Source organism: Eretmochelys imbricata, chromosome 4 (genome assembly GCF_965152235.1).
Source record: "Eretmochelys imbricata isolate rEreImb1 chromosome 4, rEreImb1.hap1, whole genome shotgun sequence".
Lineage (NCBI taxonomy): Eukaryota > Metazoa > Chordata > Testudines > Cheloniidae > Eretmochelys > Eretmochelys imbricata.
The window spans coordinates 146,174,526-146,201,026 of NC_135575.1; the positions used below are offsets into that span (position 1 = coordinate 146,174,526).

At 46.5% G+C, this 26,501-nt stretch overlaps 1 protein-coding gene across 1 annotated transcript in view; it reads left to right on the plus strand.

Annotated features, from left to right (window-relative positions):
- Nucleotides 1-26,501, plus strand: part of SEMA4F (ssemaphorin 4F) — a 135,577-nt gene that overhangs the window by 51,376 nt on the left and 57,700 nt on the right. The window contains exon 3 of the mRNA XM_077814737.1: nucleotides 115-178. Coding sequence (XP_077670863.1) covers nucleotides 115-178 — 64 coding nt within the window. The remainder of the gene's footprint in view (nucleotides 1-114; nucleotides 179-26,501) is intronic.

Sequence of the window (26,501 nt, forward strand, 5' to 3'; positions counted from 1 at the left end):
GTGCAGTACCCAGCAGAGTGGGCTCCAGTCCTGTGTGCAGCATAGGCAGTTCTGGGTGGGTGGCCTGCAATGCGCGAAGGATAATTGACATTGAAGTTTCTTGTTTTTTTTCAGATCTCCTGGGAAGTGCCTAAGAATCATCGAGATTCCTGCACAAGGAAGGGAAAAAAAGAGGCAGGTACCGGGGTAGGGCAGGGCTGTGGGGCAGCCCCTAGTACAGGCGAGTCTCATCTTATGCTGGGGTTACGTTCCGCAGTCCAGTTCCAACTTCTGGCAGTCAGAGATTTAGGAACACCCAGAGCATGGGGCTGTGTCCCTGACCATCTTGGCTATAGCTATTAATGGACCCATCCTCCATGAATTTACCTAATTGTTTTTTAGAACCCAGTTATACTTTTGGCCTTCACAACATCCTGTGGCAACAAGTTCTGCGTGTGAAGAAGTAATTCCTTATTTTAGTTTAAAACTTACTGCCTATTACTTTCATTGGGTGACCCCTGCTGCTTGTCTTGTGTGAAGAGATAAATAACACTTTCCTATTTACTTTCTCTGTGCCATTCATAATTGCATAGACCTCTATTGTATCTCTTCTTTTTCTCTTTTCTAAGATAAGCAGTTCCAATCTATTTAATCTCTCCTTATATGGAAGATGTTCTGTTCCCCTAATTATTGTCATTGCCCTTCTCTTTACCTTTTCCAATTCAAATACATCTTTTTTAGATGGACTGACCAGAACTGCACGCAGTATTGAAGATGTGGGCGTAACATAGATTTACATAGTGGCATTATGATGTTTTTCTGTCTTATTATCTATCCCTTTCCTAATGGTTCCTAACATTCTGTTCGCTTTTTTCACTGCCGCTGCACATTGAGCGGATGTTTTCAGAGAACTATCCACAATGACTCCAAGATCTTTCTTGAGTGGTGACAACTAAATTAGACCCCATTGTCTTATATATGTAGTTAGGATTAGGTTTTCCGATGTGAATTACTTTGCACTCCTCAATGTTGAATTTCATCGCCACTTTGTTGCCCAGTCACTCAGTTTTCTCATAGCTCTTTGTAACATTCTGCTAGTGTGTTTGATATTTTTGATACATCTAGGAACAAAGAATGTAGGCCATACTTACAGGATGGGTGACTCTGTCCTGGGAGGCATTGACTCTGAAAAAGATTTGGGGGTCATGGTGGATAATCAGCTGAACATGAGCTCCCACTGTGACGCTGTGACCAGAAGAGCTAGTATCCTTGGATGTACATATAAACACAGCAAACTCGGGTAGGAGCAGAGAGATTTTTACCTCTGTTTTGCACTGATGCAACTACTGCTGCAATACAGTGTCCAGTTCTGTTGTCTACCATTCAGTTTATCAACAGCCTTCTTGGAGAGAGCTCAGAGAAGAGCCACAAGAATGATTAAAGCAGGGATTCCCAAACTTTTTGCCGGCGCAACCCCATTTTAATGATTTCTTCCCAGGACCCCAGACAGCATGGAGGATGCCATTTTGTAGAGCAAAATGTCATCCTCCGTACAGCGTCACCTTGCACACATGTTCTGCACAGTAGAGATTGCCATGACCCTATTTGCTGATGGTGTGACCCCATTTGGGGTTGTGACCCAGAGTTTGGGAACTGCTGGATTTAAGGATTAGAAAACATGCATTATTGTGAGAGGCTGAAGGAACTCAATATATTATCTTAAAGAGAAGGTTAAGGGGTGACTTGATCAAAGTTTTTAAGTACCTACATGGGTAACAAATATTTAATAATGGGCTCTTCAATTTAGCAGAGACAGTTATAACATGATCCAATGGATGGAAGCTGAAGCTAGATAAATTCAGACTGGAAATAAGGTGTAAAATTTGGACTAAGGGTAATTAGCCATTGGAATAATTACCAAGGGTCATGCTGGATTCTCCATCACTGACAATTTGTAAGCCAAGACAGGATGTTTTTCTAAAAGTTCTGCTCTAGGCATTATTTGGGGGCAGGTCTCTGGCCTGGGTTATACAGGAGGCCAGACTAGATGATCCTAATGATCCCTTGTGGCTTTGGAATCTATGAATTTGTGGTAGGGAAATGGGAATTTTCACTTGTCCCTGATGCTCCCCAGAGTCCTGGACAAAGGGACCCCCAGGCTATCATAGCTACAGAGTTCTCTTCCTCTTGAGCTGCTCTGGCCACGTTCCTTCTCTCTGTATACCCCTTCACAGGCTTTGTCCACCCTGTCAGGTCTCTGCATAATGCAGCCTGAGTCTCTCCTCTCCCTCTCACCTGTCTGCTTCAGCCTGCTTCATGCCCTCTGTGCTTCCCCAGTTGCCTGCCCCTTTCTCTTGATGCCAGACAATCTCCTCTCCCTCTTCTTTAAAACCACATGGAGCTTATCAGCAAATTCCTCGCTGCCTCATCTGAACTGTGCTGATCTGGGTCCTGGGCTCCATGGGGCAAGGGCTGTGTGGTGTTGGAAAAAGCAGGATGATAAACTCCTTTTCAGTCAATTAGGGACTAAAGAGGGTGTTAAATAGAAGGCCCAGATAAGTTGCATGAACTGACTGGCACGCCAAGGCACCAAGATCGCCTCCTACATGCCTCGGTACCTTCACCTCCATGACACCAGGGCTCTGAGGTTAGAGAAGCTCATTTACAAACCTCACCAGTACAGTGCTCACCATCTTGGCAATGTCAGGCCCTGGTAGCGAGTCAGTCTTCTGGACACCATAATCCTCCAGATTTCTGTCCTTGGAGGATCTGTTTGTACTGAGGAACAGGAGTCTCCCCTGCTATAGTTCTTTAACAGGGTCTCTTCCCCAGGACCACTCAGACAGATTGAATCCCAGTTGGACCTCCAGCCTTGGTACTGGCAACTATGTCTGAGGCTTCCCCTTCAGCCCAGGGGATGATTTTTCTTCAGACTCATACGTCTTGGTACAGGGATCTTTTTTGGTACCTGACCACCACACCCACTTGTCACGGACTCACAGGTCATGCCCACTCTTGGCTCCATACAGTCCCTGGGGAGAACCCCCTTCAGTGTAACAGCCCTTCTTGGTGGTCCACTCTCTCTTGGGGGTTAAGCTCCTCTGCCTCCTGGAACCACACCTCTCTGACCCTTAGCATGTCTGTCTCTCCCCATGGGCCCCCTTAGGGAGTCTACTTGCTTGGGACCCCTGGGGCCTCCACTCCCAGAGGGACTAATGCAACCCTGTTCTCTAGGCTGGAGCGACTCTCAGCCAGTGTAAAACAGGAGGGTTTATTGAGCGTCTGAACACAGCATAAGAAACTCTCAGGGCCCTCAGACCTGGCCTCCCTCAGCACAGTACATCTAAGTCTCCCCTGGATGCAGGTGGGCTCTGCCTTTTTTCTCTCTCTTCCCCCCCCCCCCCCCCACTCCAGTCCAGAGACCCTGCACTTTCCAACTAGGCATCCTGGCCCCAACAGCTCCTCCCCTGTCCTTTGTCTTCTGTCCCAGGTAAACAGGTTGCTGGGGCCCTCTCTCATAGAATCATAGAATATCAGGGTTGGAAGGGACCTCAGGAGGTCATCTAGTCCAACCCCCTGCTCAAAAGCAGGACCCATACCCAATTAAATCATCCCAGCCAGGGCTTTGTCAAGCCTGACCTTAAAAACGTCTAAGGAAGGAGATTCCACCACCTCCCTAGGCAACGCATTCCAGTGTTTCACCACCCTCCTAGTGAAAAAGTTTTTCCTAATATCCAACCTGAACCTCCCCCACTGCAACTTGAGACCATTACTCCTTGTCCTGTCCTCTTCCACCACTGAGAATAGTCTAGAACCATCCTCTCTGGAACTACCTCAGGTAGTTGAAAGCAGCTATCAAATCCCCCCTCATTCTTCTCTTCTGCAGACTAAACAATCCCAGTTCCCTCAGCCTCTCCTCATAAGTCATGTGTTCCAGACCCCTCATCATTTTTGTTGCCCTTCGCTGGACTCTCTCCAATTTATCCACATCCTTCTTGTGGTGTGGGGCCCAAAACTGGACACAGTACTCCAGATGAGGCCTCACCAATGTCGAATAGAGGGGAACGATCACGTCCCTCGATCTGCTCGCTATGCCCCTACTTATACATCCCAAAATGCCATTGGCCTTCTTGGCAACAAGGGCACACTGCTGGCTCATATCCAGCTTCTCGTCCACTGTCACCCCTAGGTCCTTTTCCGCAGAACTGCTGCCTAGCCATTCGGTCCCTAGTCTGTAGCTGTGCATTGGGTTCTTCCGTCCTAAGTGCAGGACCCTGCACTTATCCTTATTGAACCTCATCAGATTTCTTTTGGCCCAATCCTCCAATTTGTCTAGGTCCCTCTGTATCCTATCCCTGCCCTCCAGCGTATCTACCGCTCCTCCCAGTTTAGTATCATTTGCAAATTTGCTGAGAGTGCAATCCACACCATCCTCCAGATCATTTATGAAGATATTGAACAAAACCGGCCCCAGGACCGACCCTTGGGGCCCTCCACTTGACACCGGCTGCCAACTAGACATGGAGCCATTGATCACTACCCGTTGAGCCTGACAATCTAGCCAACTTTCTACCCACCTTATGGTGCATTCATCCAGCCCATACTTCCTTAACTTGCTGACAAGAATACTGTGGGAGACCGTGTCAAAAGCTTTGCTAAAGTCAAGATACAATACATCCACTGCTTTCCCTTCATCCACAGAACCAGTAATCTCATCATAGAAGGTGATTAGATTAGTCAGGCATGACCTTCCCTTGGTGAATCCATGCTGACTGTTCCTGATCACTTTCCTCTCCTCTAAGTGCTTCAGGATTGATTCTTTGAGGACCTGCTCCATGATTTTTCCGGGGACTGAAGTGAGGCTGACTGGCCTGTAGTTCCCAGGATCCTCTCTTCCATCCTTTGTTCCTCTCTGGCTGGAACTGATTGGTCATGTCACTGGGGTTCTCTCTCCTCAACCCTTTGTCCTCCCCCGGCCAGAACCAGCTGACAGCCAGGCTGGGGTGGGCCTCTTCGTCACCAGTTGTTAAGGGTCCCCATCTCCAGGCTGTTTTCTGCGGGTCCCGGCCAGTAGGCAAGGTCACAGCTGGTTCTCTGCAACAACAAACCCTCTCCCATCACCTTGCTAAACATGCAGCACACAGGGAAACTGAGGTGTGCACCCACTATTCATGTAAAACACTACAAAAATCCCCAACTTCGTCACACCACTATTCTCTTTTGGACCTCACCAGGTATCCTCAAGCCAGAGGTTGTGACTGTCTGTGGTCCTCTATCCACCCACTCAGTGGGGTTGCTGCAATCCCTGGTCACCTCAGTGAACAATTTGATAGGGTTCCAACCAGAAAGAGACCCAGTGCCCACTGGTACTGCATCATTCATAGGCACTGACTAACCTTCAGTACCACAGGATCGCCCTCCCTTACCTTATGTCTCCTCAGGAGACATCCGGGAGCAGGAGGACCCCCAGATGGAGGGAAACTCGCTCCCCCTTCATTCCTGGGTGAGACAGTAATGCTTCCACCACCACCTTATGCCAGTGACTTTCAGGCCTTCCACCTCATAGATATTAAGGTCAGAAGGGACTATTATGATCATCTAGTCTGACCTCCTGCACAATGCAGGCCACCAAATCTCACCCACCCACTCCTGCAATAAACCTCTCACCTATGTCTGAGCTATTGAAGTCCTCAAGTCATGGTTTAAAGACTTCAAGGTGCACAGAATCCTCCAGCAAGTGACCCGTGCCCCATGCTGCAGAGGAAGGCGAAAAACCCCCTGGGCCTCTTCCAATCTGCCCTGGAGGAAAATTCCTTCCCGACCCCCAGTATGGTGATCAGCTGAACCCTGAGCATGTGGGCAAGATTCACCAGCCAGATACCCAGGAAAGAATTCTCTGTAGTAACTCAAATCCCACCCCATCTAACATTCCATCACAGGCCATTGGGCCTATTTACCATGAATAGTTAACAATCAATTAATTGCCAAAATCATGTTATCCCATCATACCATCTCCTCCATAAACTTATAGAGTTTAATCTTGAAGCCAGATAGGTCTTTTGCCCCCACTGCTTCTCTTGGAAGGCTGTTCCAGAACTTCACTCCTCTGATGGTTAGAAACCTTCGTTTAATTTCAAGTCTAAAATTCCTGATGGCCAGTTTATATCCATTTGTTCTTGTGTCCACATTGGTACTGAGCTTAAATAATTCCTCTCCCTCTCTGGTATTTATCCGTCTGATATATTTATAGAGAGCAATCATATCTCCCCTCAGCCTTCTTTTGGTTAGGCTAAGCAAGCCAAGCTCCTTGAGTCTCCTTTCATAAGACAGGTTTTCCTTGGATCATCCTAGTAGCCCTTCTCTGTACCTGTTCCAGTTTGAATTCATCCTTCTTAAACATGGGAGACCAGAACTGCACACAGTATTCCAGGTGAGGTCTCACCAGTGCCTTGTATAACGGTGCTAACACCTCCTTATCTCTACTGGAAATACCTCGCCTGATGCATCCCAAGACCTCATTAGCTTTTTTCACAGCCATATCACATTGGCGGATGATAGTCATTCTGTGGTCAACCAATACTCCAAGGTCCTTCTCCTCCTCCATTACTCTCCAGCTTATAACTAAAATTCTTGTTATTAATCTCTAAATGCATGACCTTACACTTCTCACTATTAAATTTCATCCTATTACTGTTACTCCAGTTTACAAGGTCATCCAGATCCTCCTGTATGATATCCCAATCCTTCTCTAAATTGGCAATACCTCCCAGGTTTGTATCACCCGCAAACTTTATTAGCATACTCCCACTTTTTGTGCCGAGGTCAATAATAAAAAGATTGGTCCCAAAACCGATCCCTGAGGAACTCCACTGGTAACTTCCCTCCAGCCTGACCGTTAACCTTTCAGTAGGACCCGCTGTAGTCTCCCCTTTAACCAAGTCCTTATCCACCTTTTAATTTTCATATTGATCCCCATCTTTTCCAATTTAACTAATAATTCCCCATGTGGCACCGTATCAAACGCCTTACTGAAATCCACTGCGTTTCCTTTGTCTAAAAAATCTGTTACTTTCTCAAAGAAGGAGATCAGGTTGGTTTGGCACAATCTACCTTTTGTAAAACCATGTTGTATTTTGTCCCATTTACCATTGACCTCAATGTCCTTAGCTACTTTCTCCTTCAAAATATTTTCCAAGACCTTGCATACTACAGATGTCAAACTAACAGGCCTGTAGTTACCCAGATCACTTTTTTTTCCCTTTCTTAAAAATAGGAACTATGATAGCAATTCTCCAGTCATACGGTACAACCCCTGAGTTTACAGATTCATTAAAAATCCTTACTAATGGGCTTGCAATTTCATGTGCCAATTCCTATAATATTCTTGGATGAAGATTATCTGGGCCCCCCAATTTAGTCCCATTAAGCTGTTTGAGTTTCACTTCTACGTCAGATATGGTAATATTTACCTCCATATCCTCATTCCCATTTGTCATGCTATCAGTGCTCCTTGGACATTTTAAATATCACCCCTCGGGGAAAAAATTGCCCTTGCAGTAAATGATGCTCTGTTACTGCTTGCTTGCACAGTCTGGCAAACACCTGCCCCTATCCAGCTTGCCCATAAGGGGCAGATAAAAAGTACTGTGTTCTGGCCAAGGGAACAGAGCATTTATTTTTTTCACTCCCAGTTCCTTGGTGGTAGATGTGGCTAATGAAAGGAAAAGGCAGGCCCATTCCAGACCCTCTCCTTATGATAAGAAGTCCAAATGTTTAGACCCTCCTGGCTAGGAAAAGCTACTTCTCAGCAGCTCTTCAATTTTGCTGGCAAACTACCAAGCCATGTTAGTGAAACAGGACTTCAACACACATTCCAAGTTCACGCATTGTATTGAACATCTGCCACAGGACGAGAATGAACCATTTTAGGGCCTTATTTCAGACTGTCAGTTGGTAGCCAAAATCTCCCTCCTAGAAGCCATGAATACAGCTTCTAGAGCCCTAGCCACTGCTGTGGTTATTCAAACAGCATCCTGGTTCCAGTCTTCCAGTCCCCTGAGAGAGGGGCAGAATGAAGTTGAAGATCTTCCCTTTGAAGCATCCGAGCACTTCAGCTCTGACATCGACGCCTCCCTCCACACTCTGAAGGACTCGGGAGCTACCTTATGGTCTCTGGGAATTTGTTCCTGAAACAAAGAGACAGTTTGCTATAATGTCTGAGCGCTACTAATCTAAGCCATTCCAGTACAACCAACAGCAGGCTTTTCCCAGACCTTTGGACTTTCAGATAAGGAGATCTAGTGCTGTAGAAAGTGCTGGTCCCCTTTTCTGAGGTCATCATCCATGCCTTCCTCTAAGAAATAGTTCTGACATCTCTGAGGGTCTCAAGCAACCAACCTTCCCAGGTTCTGTGATAAACGATCAATCCAACTGCCATTTGGAGATCAGCTATTCCACTTCCTACCTGCCTGGGAACAAATTAACTCAGACAGATTTTGGAGGTGGTCAGCATGATCAGATCTGCAGATGACACACAGTTAGGTAGAGTTGCCAACACCACGAAAAACAGTTAAAATTCAAAGGGATCTTGATAAATTGGAATACTGGGCTGGAGGCAAAAAAATGAAATTCAACGAAGACAAATCTAAAGTGCTACGTTTAGAGAAGAAAAACCAAGTACACAAATACAGAATGGGGGGATAACTGGCTTGGCAGCAGCACTGCTAAGAAGGATCTGGGAGTTGTGGTGGATCACAACCTCAACATGAGTCAACAATGCAATGCTGTTGCAAAAAAAGCAAATGCCATTTTAGGTTGTATTAACAGAGGCATAGAATGCAAGTCACGGGAGGTGATCGTACCACTCTTCTCAGCACTTGTTAGGCCTCAGCTGGTGTACTGTGTCCACTTTTGGTTACCAATGTATAGAAAGGATATAGAGAAACTGGAAAGGATCCAGAGGCAAGTGACAAAGATGATCAAAGGAACAGACGCCTAGGGAAGTCGTGGAAACTCCTTCACTGGAGGTTTTCAAAAAGAGGATAAAGAGCCATCTGCCTTGGATGGGTCAGACGCAGCAAATCCTGCATCTCAGCAGGAGGTTAGACTAGATGACCCTTTCAGTCCCTTCTAGCCCTATGGTTCTATGATATGTTTATCAGTCTAATTAGCACAATTAGCAATTGACAAACATTACAAAACCAACAAAACAGACTAACACCTACAAGATCTCTGTCAAGCTTTCTTACAACTACAATACCCACCTGCAGAAGTAAAGAAACAGATTGATAGAGCCAGAAGAGTTCCCAGAAGTTACCTACTACAGGACAGGCCTAACAAAGAAAATAACAGAACGCCACTAGCCGTCACCTTCAGCCCCCAACTAAAACCCCTCCAACGCATTATTAAGGATCTACAACCTATCCTAAAGGATGACCCAACACTCTCACAAATCTTGGGAGACAGGCCAGTCCTTGCCTACAGACAGCCCTGCAACCTGAAGCAAATACTCACCAACAACCACATACCACACAACAGAACCACTAACCCAGGAACTTGTCCTTGCAACAAAGCCCGTTGCCAATTGTGCCCACATATCTATTCAGGGGACACCATCACAGGGCCTAATAACATCAGCCACACTATCAGAGGCTCGTTCACCTGCACATCCACCAATGTGATATATGCCATCATGTGCCAGCAATGCCCCTCTGCCATGTACATTGGTCAAACTGGACAGTCTCTACGTAAAAGAATAAATGGACACAAATCAGATGTCAAGAATTATAACATTCATAAACCAGTCGGAGAACACTTCAATCTCTCTGGTCACGCAATCACAGACATGAAGGTCGCTATCTTAAAACAAAAAAACTTCAAATCCAGGCTCCAGCGAGAAACTGCTGAATTGGAATTCATTTGCAAATTGGATACTATTAATTTAGGCTTAAATAGTGGCTAAGTCATTATGCAAGGTAGCCTATTTCCTCTTGTTTTTTCCTACCCTCCCCCCCCACAGATGTTCTGGTTTAACTTGGATTTAAACTTGGAGAGTGGTCAGTTTGGATGAGCTATTACCAGCAGGAGAGTGAGTTTGTGTGTGTATGGGGGTGGGTTTTTGGAGGGGGGTGAGGGAGTGAGAGAACCTGGATTTGTGCAGGAAATGGCCTAATTTGATTATCATGCACATTGTGTAAAGAGTTGTCACTTTGGATGGGCTATCACCAGCAGGAGAGTGAATTTGTGTTGGGGGGTGGAGGGTGAGAAAACCTGGATTTGCGCTGGAAATGGCCTAACCTGATGATCACTTTAGATAAGCTATTACCAGCAGGACAGTGGGGTGGGAGGAGGTATTGTTTCATATTCTCTGTGTATATATAAAGTCTGCTGCAGTTTCCACGGTATGCATCCGATGAAGTGAGCTGTAGCTCACGAAAGCTCATGCTCAAATAAATTGGTTAGTCTCTAAGGTGCCACAAGTACTCCTTTTATTTTTGCAAATACAGACTAACACGGCTGTTACTCTGAAACCTGAGCTAATACAAAGTGTCCAGCACTATAATAAGGATACTCACATCTTCTTTTGTGAGGAAGCCCTGTAATGGGTAAGATGATCCAGGAGTGGTCCTTTGGCCTTGCAGGTTCCAGGAAATCTCCCTGGAGTGTACTGGCCAAGAGCCACCTTTTATCATAGATTAGCTAATGCCCATCATACCTACTGCATATTCAGCCCTTTTTCCTTATTTGTATTTCCTCTCCCTACTAATGTTGGGGTGCCCTTCTTCCATAGGTCATTAAATCCATTACCCCAAACTTATTAGCGTATATGTCAGTAACTATAGAGACAAGGTCAGTGAAGTAATATTTTTTTATTGGACCGACTTCTGTTGATGAGAGAAACAAGCTTTCAGAGAAGAGCTGTGTGTGGCTCAAAAGCTTCTCTCGCCAACAGAAGTTGGTCCAATAAAACATATTGCCTCACCCACCTCTTGTCTCTCTCTAATATCCTAGGATAGACATGGGTACAGTTAGTTACTATGGCATTCTTGTGGTATCTGCATATGTTCCTAACTTAAAAATATCTAAAGCTAGTACAAACTGGCATCTTCTGGTTACCTCTCAGCAATTTAGCAACACTTACAACATAGAACCATAGAATATTAGGGTTGGAAGAGACCTCAGGGGGTCATCTAATCCAATCCCCTGCTCAAAGCAGGACCAACATCAACTAAATCATCCCAGCCAGGGCTTTGTCAAGCCAGACCTTAAAAACCTCTAAGGATGGAGAGTCCACCACCTCCCTAGGTAACCCATTCCAGTGCTTCACCATCCTCCTAGTGAAATAGTGTTTCCTAATATCCAACCTAGACCTCCCCTACTGCAACTTGAGACCATTGCTCCTTGTCCTGTCATCTACTACCACTGAGAATAGCCTAGCTCCATCCTCTTTGGAACCCCCCTTCAGGTAGTTGAAAGCAGCTATCAAATCCCACCTCATTCTTCTCTTCTGCAGACTAAATAACCCCAGTGCCCTCAGCCTCTCCTTCTAAGTCATGTGCCCCAGCCCCCTAATCATTTTCCTTGCCCTCCACTTGGCTCTTCAATTTGTCCACATCCCTTCTGTAGCGGGGGGACTGAAACTGGACGCAGTACTCCAGGTGTGGCCTCACCAGTGCTGAACAGAGGGGAATAACCACTTCCCTCGATCTGCTGGCAATGCTCCTACTAATACAGCCCAATGTGCTGTTGGCCTTCTTGGCAACAAGGCACACTGTTGACTCATATCCGGCTTCTCGTTCACTGTAATCCCCAGCTCCTTTTCTGCAGAACTGCCGTTTAGCCAGTCGGTCCCCAGCCTGTAGCCGTGCATGGGATTCTTCCTTCCTAAGTGCAGGACTTTGCATTCGTCCTTGTTGAACCTCATCAAATTTCTTTTGGCCCAATCCTCCACTTTGTCTAGGTCACTCTGGACCCTATCCCTACCCTCCAGCGTATCTACCTCTCCCCCCAGCTTAGTGTCATCTGCGAACTTGCTGAGGGTGCAATCCATCCCATCATCCAGATCATTAATAAAGATGTTGAACAAAACTGGCCTCAGGACCAACCCCCGAGGCACTCCGCTTGCTACCAGCTGCCAACTAGACATCGAGCCGTGGATCACTACCCATTGAGCCTGACAATCTAGCCGGCTTTCTATCCACCTTATAGTCCATTCATCCAGTCCATACTTTTTTAACTTGCTGGCAAGAATACTGTGGGATCACTTTATCCTGTGACATCTTGTAATACAAGTTCATTTATGGGTTAATTACTATGCTAAGGCTTTAGCCTTAGCTCTCAGTTTGGCTGAGCTATTGTCTTACAGGGTTGAGACCAGTTGGTGTTTTTGCATTACTGCTTTAATTCATACCTACTCCTTACCTGTGTCCCTATCTATATGTACCTGTACTGGCTACTCTTACTCAAACTGTGTCAGGAAACAGCCAGGGATATCCTCATCATGGCCAAGACTAAGTGTGGTACTCAAACCTCCTCCACCTCTCTGTGGCAATGCCTCTCCGACTTCCTCTCAGGAAGGATTTCCTGTTACAGAACTCAGACTCTGATCCATCCCAATTCCTTATCCTTGAACTTGAGAGCATGATTCCTAGATGGGTCTCTGCATGGAGCTAACCTGTTCTGATGAGGTCCAGTCAGTTCAGCTGTCTAGCAGGAAACCTACTACTCACAACACTTATCTTGGTTCTCAGGGTCCTAGGGAAACCTCCATTGCTCTCTCCTCCACCTCTCACTCAAGACTTCCTTCTGATAGTCATCGCTTCAAGCTCTCCCATTCGGGCTGACCCATCGTATCCATCTTTGCTTCCTCCCAAAGTTCTCTTTGAAATACTACATTGATCAAGAGATTTGCCTCCCAGTATTCTATCCAAAGCCTCATGTTTACAGGGAGAAGACCACCCTACGTACACTTGATGTCAGAAGGGCCCTCACCTTCTACCTTGATGGGATTAAGACCTTCCACAAGGCTACTTGTATCATTTGCGGAGAGGATGAAGAGTCAACCCATTTCCACTCAGACTGCTGAAGTGAGTTTCAGAGTGCATCTTAACCTGCTATGACTCTGCAGGGATGCAGCCCCTCAGAGTGTGACAGCACACTCCACTAATACTCAGTCCACATCTATAGCTCTACTGAAGGATGTTCCCATAACAGAAAATTGAAGGACTGCAACTTGGTCTTCCATCCAGACCTTTGCCCACCATTATGCCAGCTTACCTGCTTCCAGGGATGATACTCCCTTTGGAGATGCAGTCCTCTGAGCTGTCTTGGACTTGCCTCCTCAGCACCCACCTACTCACTGAGTTGCTGATTGGGAGTCTCCCATGGTGGAGCACTCATAAGCATGTATACTCAAAGGAGAGGTTACTTACCTTACAGTAATTTGAGTTCTTCAAGATGTTTTGTCCCTCTGGGTGCTTCACCTCCTTCCCCATAGAGCTCAGTTCCTTCTCAACTGTGAAGCAGAGTAATGGCACCTCCTTATATGCCCTCATTTGGAGGCATGAGGTGCTGCTCTGTGCAGGGCCTGCAGACACTGCTTTGCATTCTCCAGTTGAGAGTGAACACTCGCTATGATGGAGTGCTTATAACGACAAAACACCTCAAAGAACGCAAGGTACCATAGGGTAAGTAACCTATTCATCAGTGCTTAAGGCCAACATTTGGGCATGACTGACATCCACAAAACCACCACTCAACTGCTGCCTGACTCTGCAGGTGCCTGAAGTCACAAGGCGCCTGAGTTTCCACCAGTAAAGTCCCAGAGGCACTTACATTTCTGTCAGTGGGCAAGTCCTTATGCTTCCAAGCTGCTAGGTGCCTCCCTCACATGGAAGCTGTCAAGGTTCCCTCCCCACTCTGAGCTCTGGGGTACAGATATAGGGATCCGCATGAAAACCCCCCTAAATTTAATTCTACCAGCTTAGGTTGAAAACTTCCCCAAGGCACACATTCTTCCTTGTCCTTGGACGGTATCGCTGCCACCACCAAGTGAGTTAGAGATTCAGGAAAAGGATCACTTGAAGTTCCTGTTTCCCCAGAATATCCCCCCAAGCCCCTTCACTCCCTTTCCTGGGGAGGCTTGAGACTAATATACCAACCAAATAGGTAAAAAAGGTGAGCATAGACCAGATCTTTGGATTTTTAGGACGCTAAAAACCAATCAAGTTTAAAAACAGAACTTTATTATAAAGAAAAAGTAAAAGAAGCACCTCCTGTAAAATCGGGATGGAAGATAATTTTACAGGGTAATCAGATTTAAAACAGCGGATTCCCCTCTAGGCAAAACTGTAAAGTTACAAAAAACAGGAATAAACCTCCCTCTTAGCATAGGGAAAATTCACAAGCTAAAACAAAAGATAAACTAATGCATTTCCTTGCTTTACTTACAATTTTTGTAATCTAGATGCTTATTTCAGGTAGGGCTTTAGGAAATGGTTTTTCCTGCCCTGGTCCCACTCTGTCCCAGAGAAAACAACAAAGAAGCACAAACAGCCCCCCACCCGATTTGAAAGGATCTTCTTCCCTTATTGGTCCTTTTGGTCAAGTGCCAACCAGGTTATTTGAGCTTCTTAACCCCTTACCAGTAAAGGAGGGATTTTATGCTACCCTTAGCTGTATGTTTGACAGAAGCCCAGTGGAATTCACAAACAAGGCATTCCCCCATCTAGCTCATCTGTGGGGCGTGATCTGGTAGGCATGCTCTGAGCACACCTAACTGCCATAAAGACTGTGGTGGTGCTGGTTCTCCTCTCTTCTCCCTCTTACACCCAGCTATGAAATATTCTGTGGTGTGTCTCTTTCTCCTGTTGAAGCTGTCCCAATTTGTTTGAAATACCATCAGTGGCCCAATAAATATTTAAGTATGTCTACACAGCAAAGAAAAACCTGCGGCTGGCCCATGCCAGCTGACTCGGGCTCGCGGGTCTGTTTCATGGCTGTGTAGACTTCTGGGCTTGGGCTAGAGCCGTGGCGCTCCCACTTCTCAGGGTCCTAGAGTTGCCCAGACATCTACACAGCAGTGGAACAGCCCCAGCCCAAGCCTGGAAGCCTGAGTCAGCTGATACAGGGCAGCTGCAGGTGTCTAGTTGCTGTGTAGACATACCCTGCGAGAACGAGAGTGACACTGTAGCCCAGTGGTTAGGACCCTCTCCTGGGGCGTGGGAGACGTGGGTTCAAGTCCCTGTTCTGAAGGAGGCAGAATGGATGTTTGAATCTGGTTCTTCCCCATTTCAGGGGAATGCGCCAACTACTGGGCTTTTAAGCATAAGGGGTGGGGGGCACCACCACCTCCTGGCTGAGGTGCCTGGCTCAAGGAGAGGGTTCATTGTTGTGAATTCTGAGTGGTGGGAGGCACCTTACCTACTGGTGAGAGACAGGGCCTAGGCATTGTCCTTGGCATTTCGCTCCTGGCCGGCTGAGGCATCTCCCCGCTGAGCCTGCTGGTTTCTGTTAACCTATCTTTTAGAAGCCTGACTCTCCCCATGCATTGTGTACGTAGCCTTGGTGTGAAGCTGCGGGTTGTGAATTCCAGTGGGTGGCAGGGCACCTAAAGTTAGGCATTGCAACACTCAGTTACAATACCTGGCCCCTCTTGTGAATCTCAAAGAATATAGGCCCTACCTATAGAATGGGCAATGGTATCTTGGGAAGCCATGACATGAAAAAGAATTAGGGGTCATAGCAGACAAGCAGTGGAACATGAGCTCCCTGTGTGATGCTCTGGCCAAAAAGGCTAATGTGATCCCAGGATGCCTAAAAAGGGAGGAGTGAGGAGGAGATTTTACTTCTGTGTATAGCATTGGTGAGACAGACGCTAGAGCACTGTATCTAGTTCTGGTGTTCATGGTTTTTAAAGGATGTTGAAGAAGCAGAAAAGATTCACACAGCTTATTTGAGCCCTGGAAAAGATGTCTTGTGGTGAGAGACTTAAAGAGCTCAATCCATTTTGTTTATCAGAAAGAAAATTGAGAGGTGACTTATTACAGTATATGAGGCCTGTCACAGGGCACAAAAGGGCTCTTTAATCTTGTGGGGAGAGGCAGAACAAGAACCAGTGCCTGGAGCTGAAACCAGACACGTTCAAGGGATCACATTTGAGGCACTAGTTTTTAACAGTGAGGGTGATTAACCTCAGGAACAAACTCCCAAGGGAAGTGATGGATTCTGCATCTCTGAAGTCTTCACATCACAACTGGACCCCTTTCTGGAAGGAGCCGTAGTTAAACACAAGTTATTGGTTCTGTACAGGGGTGACTGGGAGAAATTCTATGGCCTGTGTATACCTGAGGTCAAACTATATGATTGGATGGTCCCTTCTGGCCTTAAACTTTCTGAATCTCTGCTTGCCCATCCCTGGGCACAGTGGAACTCATCCCTAATGCTGCTCAGTTAGAACATGGATCCACTCAATACCTGTGGGAGCTGGGACCGGTTCTTCTGCTCCTACTTCGCTCTGTGCCTATCCCTGTGCCTTTGGTACAAGCTGTCTGTATCTCTCTGAAATCCTTGCTCCCTGCTTGGCCAGGGTGGAGGAGCTGCAGGAAGCTGCTGCCTGGCCAGCATTTTCCTTCAAAATCATGAACACAGGCGCCTTTGTGGGCAATGCAGAGCCCTGCACAAAGCTGCTGTTTGTTGGGGAGCAACAACATTAAAGCCACAATTGTTCTCAGTGAGATTCTTTGGACCTTTCCACATCTGCACCCCCACACCCTTCCCTCCTGCTGCAACGAAGGAGCCAACGTCCCAGCCCCTATCATCTCCACCCTCCAAGCTGAGGGGTCACCTGTGGAGGAGCTTAGATCCTCCTGAAGTGTAGGTTGATACATTGGAAAATGCGAACATCCAAAGCCACGGTAGGGAGAGTAAAAACTGGAAAGGCTAAGACTGTTCCACTCCTGCTTCAAGGCAGGAGCCTGCCACTCCCTAACAGCTATCCTCCATGGGAGAAGCTTTCCCGAGGTGCAGGTTATTTTGCTCTTTCATCGGAAGTGGCTGGGCCTGACCACCCGAGACAGGAGACTAGGTGTGCTAGTCCTCTGCACTGATCCAACCTGGCTGTGCTTGTTCCTGCAAAGACCAACACAAGATAGTGTGATCTCAGCCAGCTGGTGTCTGCATAGCCCGTGTCACTGGGACTTGCTCTTGTTCTGTTCAGTCAGGCCTGCTCTACATGACACAGGTCGATGTAAGGCAGCTTATGGTGACCTAAAGATGTCAGTGTACATACTACAGCCGTGCTCCCGCTGATGGGAGCTGAGAAGACTGGGCACCCGCCAGAGCAGGGAGCTGAGAGCCCGGGGGGACAACTGGACTCCTGGCCGGGGAGCTGCACAGAGCTGAGAGCCTGGCTCTCAGACCCCACCCCCCCTGCAGTTGGTGGAAGCGCTCCTGGTGAGGACGTGCACAGCTGACAGAAGGAGGGTAGCGTGGACATCAGCCACCACAGTAATTACTGACCTAGGTCGACGTAGGGCTGTAGTGTAGACATGTCCTCAGTGTCCATCCTCTCTGAATGGCAGGGAATCCCCACTGGCTGGTGAAAATGGGCTGTTCCTTTCCATTTCTTACCTCTAAATAATTTTATGCAGAGATTGAGTTGTGGGGAGGAGAGGCAGTGGTGGTATTCTGCCAAGTGCTATGCACTTGACTCCACCCTCAGTGGGGATCAGATGCCATGCTGTGTCCTGCTGGGCTCTGCTTGGCATTGTCTTGACTGGGGAAAGAAGTAAGTGGTGGTATCTTTCCAGCAACACCCATTCATGGCATAAAAATGAGAAACAACTTAGAGAAGACTGTGCAGATGATTATAAACTGGTTGTCCCTCTCTTCCTTCCACAGTGTGATTAGCAGTGGCAGTCACAATACAGGCACTTCGATACCCAGTGACGATTCCTTGAGTGAATACCTCACTGAGATGAATGGGGTAGTCCATATAGGGCTAGAGACTTGCTTTAAAAAAAAAATGAGTGCAGAGTTTCTGGAGCACAGTGATGGCAGATTGGGAGCGCTGATATGGCGTACTGCCAAGTGACACTTTCCTCCCCTGGATTCAAGCCTTCACAATGATGGCCTCTTGATCTTAATGCCCCTGGGAATGGCCGGGTGGGGAGGTGGGACACCATTATGATGATCTAGTCTGACCTAGTTACTAACACAGGCTAGAGAATTTCATCAAGTGATTCTTGCATCAAGCCCAGAATTTGTGTTTGACCAATAGCATCTTTTAGGGAGAGACATCTTGAGTTAGACTACAGTGTGATGGGTTGGACCCCCCTTCTGGGATGCCACCGGATGTACTGGGATGTACTCTCATAAAAAACCAACCTTCCACACAAACTTCCTCGTGGCTGGATTTTACTAAAACTAGACAAGCCATTTACAACGCACACTTTGCTTCTCTACAAAAGAAAAAGGACACTAAACTTTCTAAACTACTACATGCTACAAGGGCCCACAGCAATGGTTCCCTCAACCCACCTAGCAATATTGTTAACCTATCCAACTATACTCTCAGCCCAGCAGAAGCAGCTGTTCTATCCCAGGGCCTCTCCTTCTGCCCCTCCACCCCCACGAACATGATACAGTTCTGTGGTGACCTAGAATCCTATTTTCGACGTCTCCGACTCAAGGAATATTTCCAAAATACCTCTGAACAACATACTAATCCACAGAGGTCTCCCTACCAACACTACAGAAAGAAGGATTCTAGGTGGACTCCTCCTGAAGGTCGAAACAGCAGACTGGACTTCTACATAGAGTGCTTCCGCCGACGTGCACGGGCTGAAATTGTGGAAAAGCAGCATCACTTGCCCCATAACCTCAGCCATGCGGAACGCAATGCCATCCACAGCCTCAGAAACAACTCTGACATCATAATCAAAAAGGCTGACAAAGGAGGTGCTGTTGTCATCATGAATAGGTCGGAATATGAACAAGAGGCTGCTCGGCAGCTCTCCAACACGAGTTTCTACAAGCCATTACCCTATGATCCCACTGAGAGTTACCAAAAGCAACTACAGCATTTGCTCAAGAAACTTCCTGAAAAAGCACAAGATCAAATCCGCACAGACACACCCCTGGAACCCCGACCTGGGATATTCTATCTACTACCCAAGATCCATAAACCTGGAACTCCTGGGCGCCCCATCATTTCAGGCATTGGCACCCTGACAGCAGGATTGTCTGGCTATGTAGACTCCCTCCTCAGGCCCTACGCTACCAGCACTCCCAGCTACCTTCGAGACACCACTGACTTCCTGAGGAAACTTCAATCCATCGGTGATCTTCCTGATAACACCATCCTGGCCACTATGGATGTAGAAGCCCTCTACACCAACATTCCACACAAAGATGGACTACAAGCCGTCAGGAACACTATCCCCGATAATGTCACGGCTAACCTGGTGGCTGAACTTTGTGACTTTGTCCTTACCCATAACTATTTCACATTTGGGGACAATGTATACCTTCAGATCAGCGGCACTGCTATGGGTACCCGCATGGCCCCACAGTATGCCAACATTTTTATGGCTGATTTAGAACAACGCTTCCTCAGCTCTCGTCCCCTAAAGCCCCTACTCTACTTGCGCTATATTGATGACATCTTCATCATCTGGACCCATGGAAAAGAAGCCCTTGAGGAATTCCACCATGATTTCAACAATTTCCATCCCACCACCAACCTCAGCCTGGTCCAGTCCACACGAGATACACTTCCTGGACACTACAGTGCTAATAAACAATGGTCACATAAACACCACCCTATACCGGAAACCTACTGACCGCTATTCCTACCTGCATGCCTCCAGCTTTCACCCTGACCACACCACACGATCCATCGTCTACAGCCAAGCTCTGCGATACAACCGCATTTGCTCCAACCCCTCAGACAGAGACAAACACCTACAAGATCTCTGTCAAGCTTTCTTACAACTACAATACCCACCTGCGGAAGTAAAGAAACAGATTGATAGAGCCAGAAGAGTTCCCAGAAGTTACCTACTACAGGACAGGCCTAACAAAGAAAATAACAGAACGCCACTAGCCGTCACCTTCAGCCCCCAACTAAAACCCCTCCAACGCATTATTAAGGATCTACAGCCTATCCTAAAGGATGACCCAACACTCTCAGAAATCTTGGGAGACAGGCCAGTCCTTGCCTACAGACAGCCCCGCAACCTGAAGCAAATACTCACCAACAACCACATACCACACAACAGAACCACTAACCCAGGAACTTATCCTTGCAACAAAGCCCGTTGCCAATTGTGCCCACATATCTATTCAGGGGACACCATCACAGGGCCTAATAACATCAGCCACACTATCAGAGGCTCGTTCACCTGCACATCCACCAATGTGATTTATGCCATCATGTGCCAGCAATGCCCCTCTGCCATGTACATTGGTCAAACTGGACAGTCTCTACGTAAAAGAATAAATGGACACAAATCAGATGTCAAGAATTATAACATTCATAAACCAGTCGGAGAACACTTCAATCTCTCTGGTCACGCAATCACAGACATGAAGGTCGCTATCTTAAAACAAAGAAACTTCAAATCCAGACTCCAGCGAGAAACTGCTGAATTGGAATTCATTTGCAAATTGGATACTATTAATTTAGGCTTAAATAGAGATTGGGAGTGGCGAAGTCATTATGCAAGGTAGCCTATTTCCTCTTGTTTTTTCCTACCCCCCCCCCCCCAGATGTTCTGGTTTAACTTGGATTTAAACTTGGAGAGTGGTCAGTTTGGATGAGCTATTACCAGCAGGAGAGTGAGTTTGTGTGTGTATGGGGGTGGGTTTTTCGAGGGGGGTGAGGGAGTGAGAGAACCTGGATGTGTGCAGGAAATGGCCTAACTTCATTATCATGCACATTGTGTAGAGTTGTCACTTTGGATGGGCTATCACCAGCAGGAGAGTGAATTTGTGTGGGGGGTGGAGGGTGAGAAAACCTGGATTTGTGCTGGAAATGGCCTAACCTGAAGATTACTCTAGATAAGCTATTACCAGCAGGACAGTGGGGTGGGAGGAGGTATTGTTTCATATTCTCTGTGTATATATAAAGTCTGCTGCAGTTTCCACAGTATGCATCTGATGAAGTGAGCTGTAGCTCACGAAAGCTCATGCTCAAATAAATTGGTTAGTCTCTAAGGTGCCACAAGTACTCCTTTTCTTTTTGGGATTTCACTGAGTCTCTCCAAGTCCATGGGAGCGGACGAGTTGCATCCGAGAGTGCTAAAGGAATTGGCAGCTGTGATTGCAGAGCCATTGGCCATTATCTTTGAAAACTCGTGGCGAACAGGGGAAGTCCCGGATGACTGGAAAAAGGCTAATGTAGTGCCAATCTTTAAAAAAGGGAAGGAGGAGGATCCTGGGAACTACAGGCCAGTCAGCCTCACCTCAGCCCCGGAAAAATCATGGAGCAGGTCCTCAAAGAATCAATCCTGAAGCACTTAGAGGAGAAGAAAGTGATCAGGAACAGTCAGCATGGATTCACCAAGGGAAGGTCATGCCTGACTAATCTAATCACCTTCTATGATGAGATTACTGGTTCTGTGGATGAAGGGAAAGCAGTGGATGTATTGTTTCTTGACTTTAGCAAAGCTTTTGACATGGTCTCCCACAGTATTCTTGTCAGCAAGTTAAAGAAGCATGAGCTGGATGAATGCACTATAAGGTGGGTTAAAAGTTGGCTAGATTGTCGGGCTCAACGGGTAGTGATCAATGGCTCCATGTCTACTTGGCAGCCGGTGTCAAGTGGAGTGCCCCAGGGGTCGGTCCTGGGGCCGGTTTTGTTCAATATCTTCATAAATGATCTGGAGGATGGTGTGGATTGCACTCTCAGCAAATTTGCGGATGATACTAAACTGGGAGGAGTGGTAGATACGCTGGAGGGCAGGGATAGGATACAGAGGGACCTAGACAAATTGGAGGATTGGGCCAAAAGAAATCTGATGAGGTTCAATAAGGATAAGTGCAGGGTCCTGCACTTAGGACGGAAGAACCCAATGCACAGCTACAGACTAGGGACTGAATGGCTAGGCAGCAGTTCTGCGGAAAAGGACCTAGGGGTGACAGTGGACGAGAAGCTGGATATGAGTCAGCAGTGTGCCCTTGTTGCCAAGAAGGCCAATGGCATTTTGGGATGTATAAGTAGGGGCATATCGAGCAGATTGAGGGACGTGATCGTCCCCCTCTATTCGAGATTGGTGAGGCCTCATCTGGAGTACTGTGTCCAGTTTTGGGCCCCACACTACAAGAAGGATGTGGATAAATTGGAGAGAGTCCAGCGAAGGGCAACAAAAATGATGAGGGGTCTGGAACACATGACTTATGAGGAGAGGCTCAGGGAACTGGGATTGTTTAGTCTGCAGAAGAGAAGAATGAGGGGGGATTTGATAGCTGCTTTCAACTACCTGAGAGGTGGTTCCAGAGAGGATGGTTCTAGACTATTCTCAGTGGTAGAAGAGGACAGGACAAGGAGTAATGGTCTCAAGTTGCAGTGGGGGAGGTTTAGGTTGGATATTAGGAAAAACTTTTTCACTAGGAGGGGGGTGAAACACTGGGATGCGTCACCTAGGGAGGTGGTGGAATCTCCTTCCTTAGAAGTTTTTAAGGTCAGGCTTGACAAAGCCCTGGCTGGGATGATTTAATTGGGGATTGGTCCTGCTTTGAGCAGGGGGTTGGACTAGATGACCTCCTGAGGTCCCTTCCAACCCTGATATTCTATGATTCTCCTGCTTAAGTAGCCTGGGTTCCCTCTCACTGCTTTGCTGAATTAGGCTGTCCGGCCTCTTGCAGCACACAGACGCAGGTAGGGCCACATCCCACTGCAGACACAGACTGAAGTCAGCTCTGTGTGAGAGGGCTCCCCCAGCACTCATGTGCCCACCCCTTTTGGAAGATAAACCCAAAATACTACTGTCTTGCACTGTATAGAAATACCTGTACAGCGCAAGCTCATAAAATTCACCCTCTTCCACAATGAGAAGAGGGAGATGCACGACTTCTTGCCCCCCAGTTAGAAATTACAAACTTGTTTTATTATAAACAAGAAATACGTTTATTAACGACAAAAGGTGAATTTTAAGTGGTTCAACAAACAGAACAAAGCAGATTGCCTTAGTAAATAAACAAAAGCCGGAGACTGAACTTAACATACTCAATAGGTAGGTTATAAATTAACAAATTCCCACCCTGAGTGATAAACAGGCTGACAGATTCTTAAGGCCCAAGTTGCCTTGGCTTTCCCAGGTTTTCTTACACAGGCTAAAGATTTTAGCCTGGGACCATCACTTCTCACAGTTCAGTCTTTGTTCCTCAGGTGATTTCAGGTGTGTTGTTGTAGGGAGAGTGAGGACCCCTCACGTTGTCATTGTCGCTCTTTTATATCTCTTCCACCCCCCCCCCACCTGCTGGAAAGCTTTTTTGCTGTGACCTGGGTCAAACAGTTCCCATTGTGTAGACCTATCTCAGAGAGGTTTCTATTGCAGACAGTTCCTGGGATAATTCTTATGCTTGTATACATTTCTTCAATAAACCACTAACATTGTTTGGCCTCATCCAATGTAGCACATTTGAAATACAGAGACATTGTCAATATTCCCAGCATCAGATACAAAAATGATACATGCAAACAAATTGGATAAACACATTTGGTAAATTAAAACTTTTCCAGTGACATCTTACAAGACCCATCTTACATAAAGTATATCTCAGTTATACCATATTCATATCATAACCATATTTCCATAAAGAACATGGGATGTAATGTCACACCTCTCCCCTGAGATTACTGCCAGAAGATAAGTCACTGACCAATGCAGAGGCAATATACCTAAAATCCCTTTTTGGCTTTGGTTATACAACCTTCAACTGACAGGTGACAGAAAATCCAGTGTCCCCAGGTAAATTGTTCCAATGTTTAATTATCCTCACTGTTGAAAATTACACCTTATTTCCAGTCTGAATTTGTCTAGCTTCATCTTCTAGCTGTTGATTGGATATTGTTCTGCCTTTATCTACTAGTTTTAAAAAGCAGTCTACCATCAGAAATCTTCTCCCCCTGTAGGTGCTTGTAGACAGTGATCAGATGATCTCTTAGCCCTGTTTGTTAAACTAAACAGATTGAGCTTCTTCAATCTCTCACTATAAGGCAGGTTTTTCAGACTTTGAATCATTCTTGTAGCTCTCCTTTACAATTGTCAACTGCCTTTTCAGGAACCAAAACTGTAACCAGCAATAGTCTCACTAATACTATATATATGGGTAAGATCACCTCCCAGCTCCTACTCGATGTTCCTCTGTTCATACATCCAAGAATCATATTTGCTCGCTGAGCTACCACATGACATGGGGAGCTCATGTTCAGCTGATTTCCATCATAATCCACAAGGTCTTTTCAGAGTCACTGATTCCCGAAATATGGTTCTCCATCCTATATGTGTGAGGTGCATTCCTTGGGGGAGTGCCGGTGGATTGCACTTTCCCCTGGCCCCCTTTCCTTCTCATCCTGGGCACTGATTTCATGCAAAAATTTATCAGTTTAGGCTTTCAGCTGCATAGAAGTAAAGTTCCCAGGTCTGATGGTGCTTGGTAAACTCAAGTCACAAGGCAGTTTCCATTATGAGCCCATTTTCATATGCTCCTGGCTTGCCAATTGAATTTCCGTCATCAGCGGGACCGGGCTTACTGCATTAGTGCTCTTTGGGCTTCATTCCTTTGAAGGTCTTGATCTTTTCCAGCACCAGCAATAAACTGCTTGTCACAACCCTCTCTGTTCTGAGGGCAGTCCTCTCTGGCTGTGGTGAGGGGCCAAGCACTCAGTGAAGATCTCTGAGACCTTGGCATTATACATGCCCTCAGCCTCTCTAGTCCTTTCTAATTTTTCATCCTTGAATCAGTTCTTTCTCCCTGATAAATGTCAGAGGAGGTAACCTAATCTAGTGGATGGGCATGGGACTGGGAGTCAAGAAACCTGGGCTCTGCCATTTACCTGCCAAGTGACTTTGGTTAAGTCACTTTACTTCTCTATGCTTGTTTCACTTCCATATCTGTCTCCTGTTTAGGCTTCAGGCTCTGAGGCAGTGGTTGTCTCTTTTCAGGGGCATGTACAGCACCCAGAACAATGGAACCCTAATCTCAGTTGAGTACGTTTGGTAACCTCGTAATACCTTTGCTTGTTTTTATTATGTATTATTTGTATGGCAGGATATATAAGGACTGGGGTGCAAAGGATACCTAGAATGTTGTAATGCCATGATAGGAATAAATGGCATACCCTTACCTGGGTTATCAGAATCAGTTCTGTTCACCCTGTATAGAAAAAGGGGTGGGGGAGGGTTGGAGGGGAGTTAAAGACGTAGAGGGTGTTTGGGGGAATGGGTGGTAAATGATTAGGATGTAGAAAGACTTCCGTGTGAGGAGATAGTAAAAGGATTAGGACTATGTTTAACTAGTAGAGAAGGCTAGTGAGAGAGGACATGAGAGGTTTTGTGAGTTCTTTAGGGCAGGGACTTTACTTTACTCTGTACTTTGGGAAAGCACCTAGCACATTGTGGGTGCTACTGTCATGCAAATAAATCACTATCTAGATGAGTGGTAGATAGAGAATCGTGTTTATCCTCTCCCAGTACAGACAAAGAAGCAGTCAATGAAATTGAAAGGAAACCAATTTAAAACAGATCATAGGAAATTTTTTACACACAGTGCCCAATAAATCTATGGACTCCCCTTGCCATAATGTATCATGGAGTTGAGAGCTTTTCAGGATTCAGAGAGAGGTGGAATGTTTCTCTGGTAAACAGATGGTCCACTTACATTTAATAGGATAAATATGTGCAAGGGACAGACCCTCCTGCTTTATGTATAACCAACAGCTTACCTTCTGGCAAGTAGCCCTTTATTGTCTGTGGGGGCGGGGGGGTGCTCCTACCTTCCTCTGAAGCACCTGGTGCTAGCTCCTGTCAGGTGAGTGACCAGGCTTCATGCATCCCTGTTCTGGTCAGGTGAGCCTTGTGTTCTGAGACAGTCAAGCCTCTAGACACTATCTGAATCTGACTGTGAATAGGAGGAGCTGGGTTGCTGCCAGACTTCCACTTTCTACATGTCGATCTGGTCTGGGAGAAGGAGTGTTAGAGGTAAGCCCAGCAGCTCTGCTGTGGTAGTAAGAATTTTATTGATGCTCCTGCCTTTAAATTTTGGTTCAGCCACATGCATTTTGAGGGCAATAGCAGCAAATTTCAGTGCTCAGGCTGGATGAGGTGCCCACCGCCATAGTGTCTGTGTGCCTGCAATTTCCTTCCAAACAAATGTCATTGGCACGTTTTCAGACGTTCATAATTTGATTTGAAAAATAGCCTCTTGCACCTGGTCAACGCCTGTTCTCTCACTGTTGCCGGCACCCAGTGCCCAGAGGCAAACAACAGCAGGGGTTCGTTGCCCGGTGTGTGTCACCC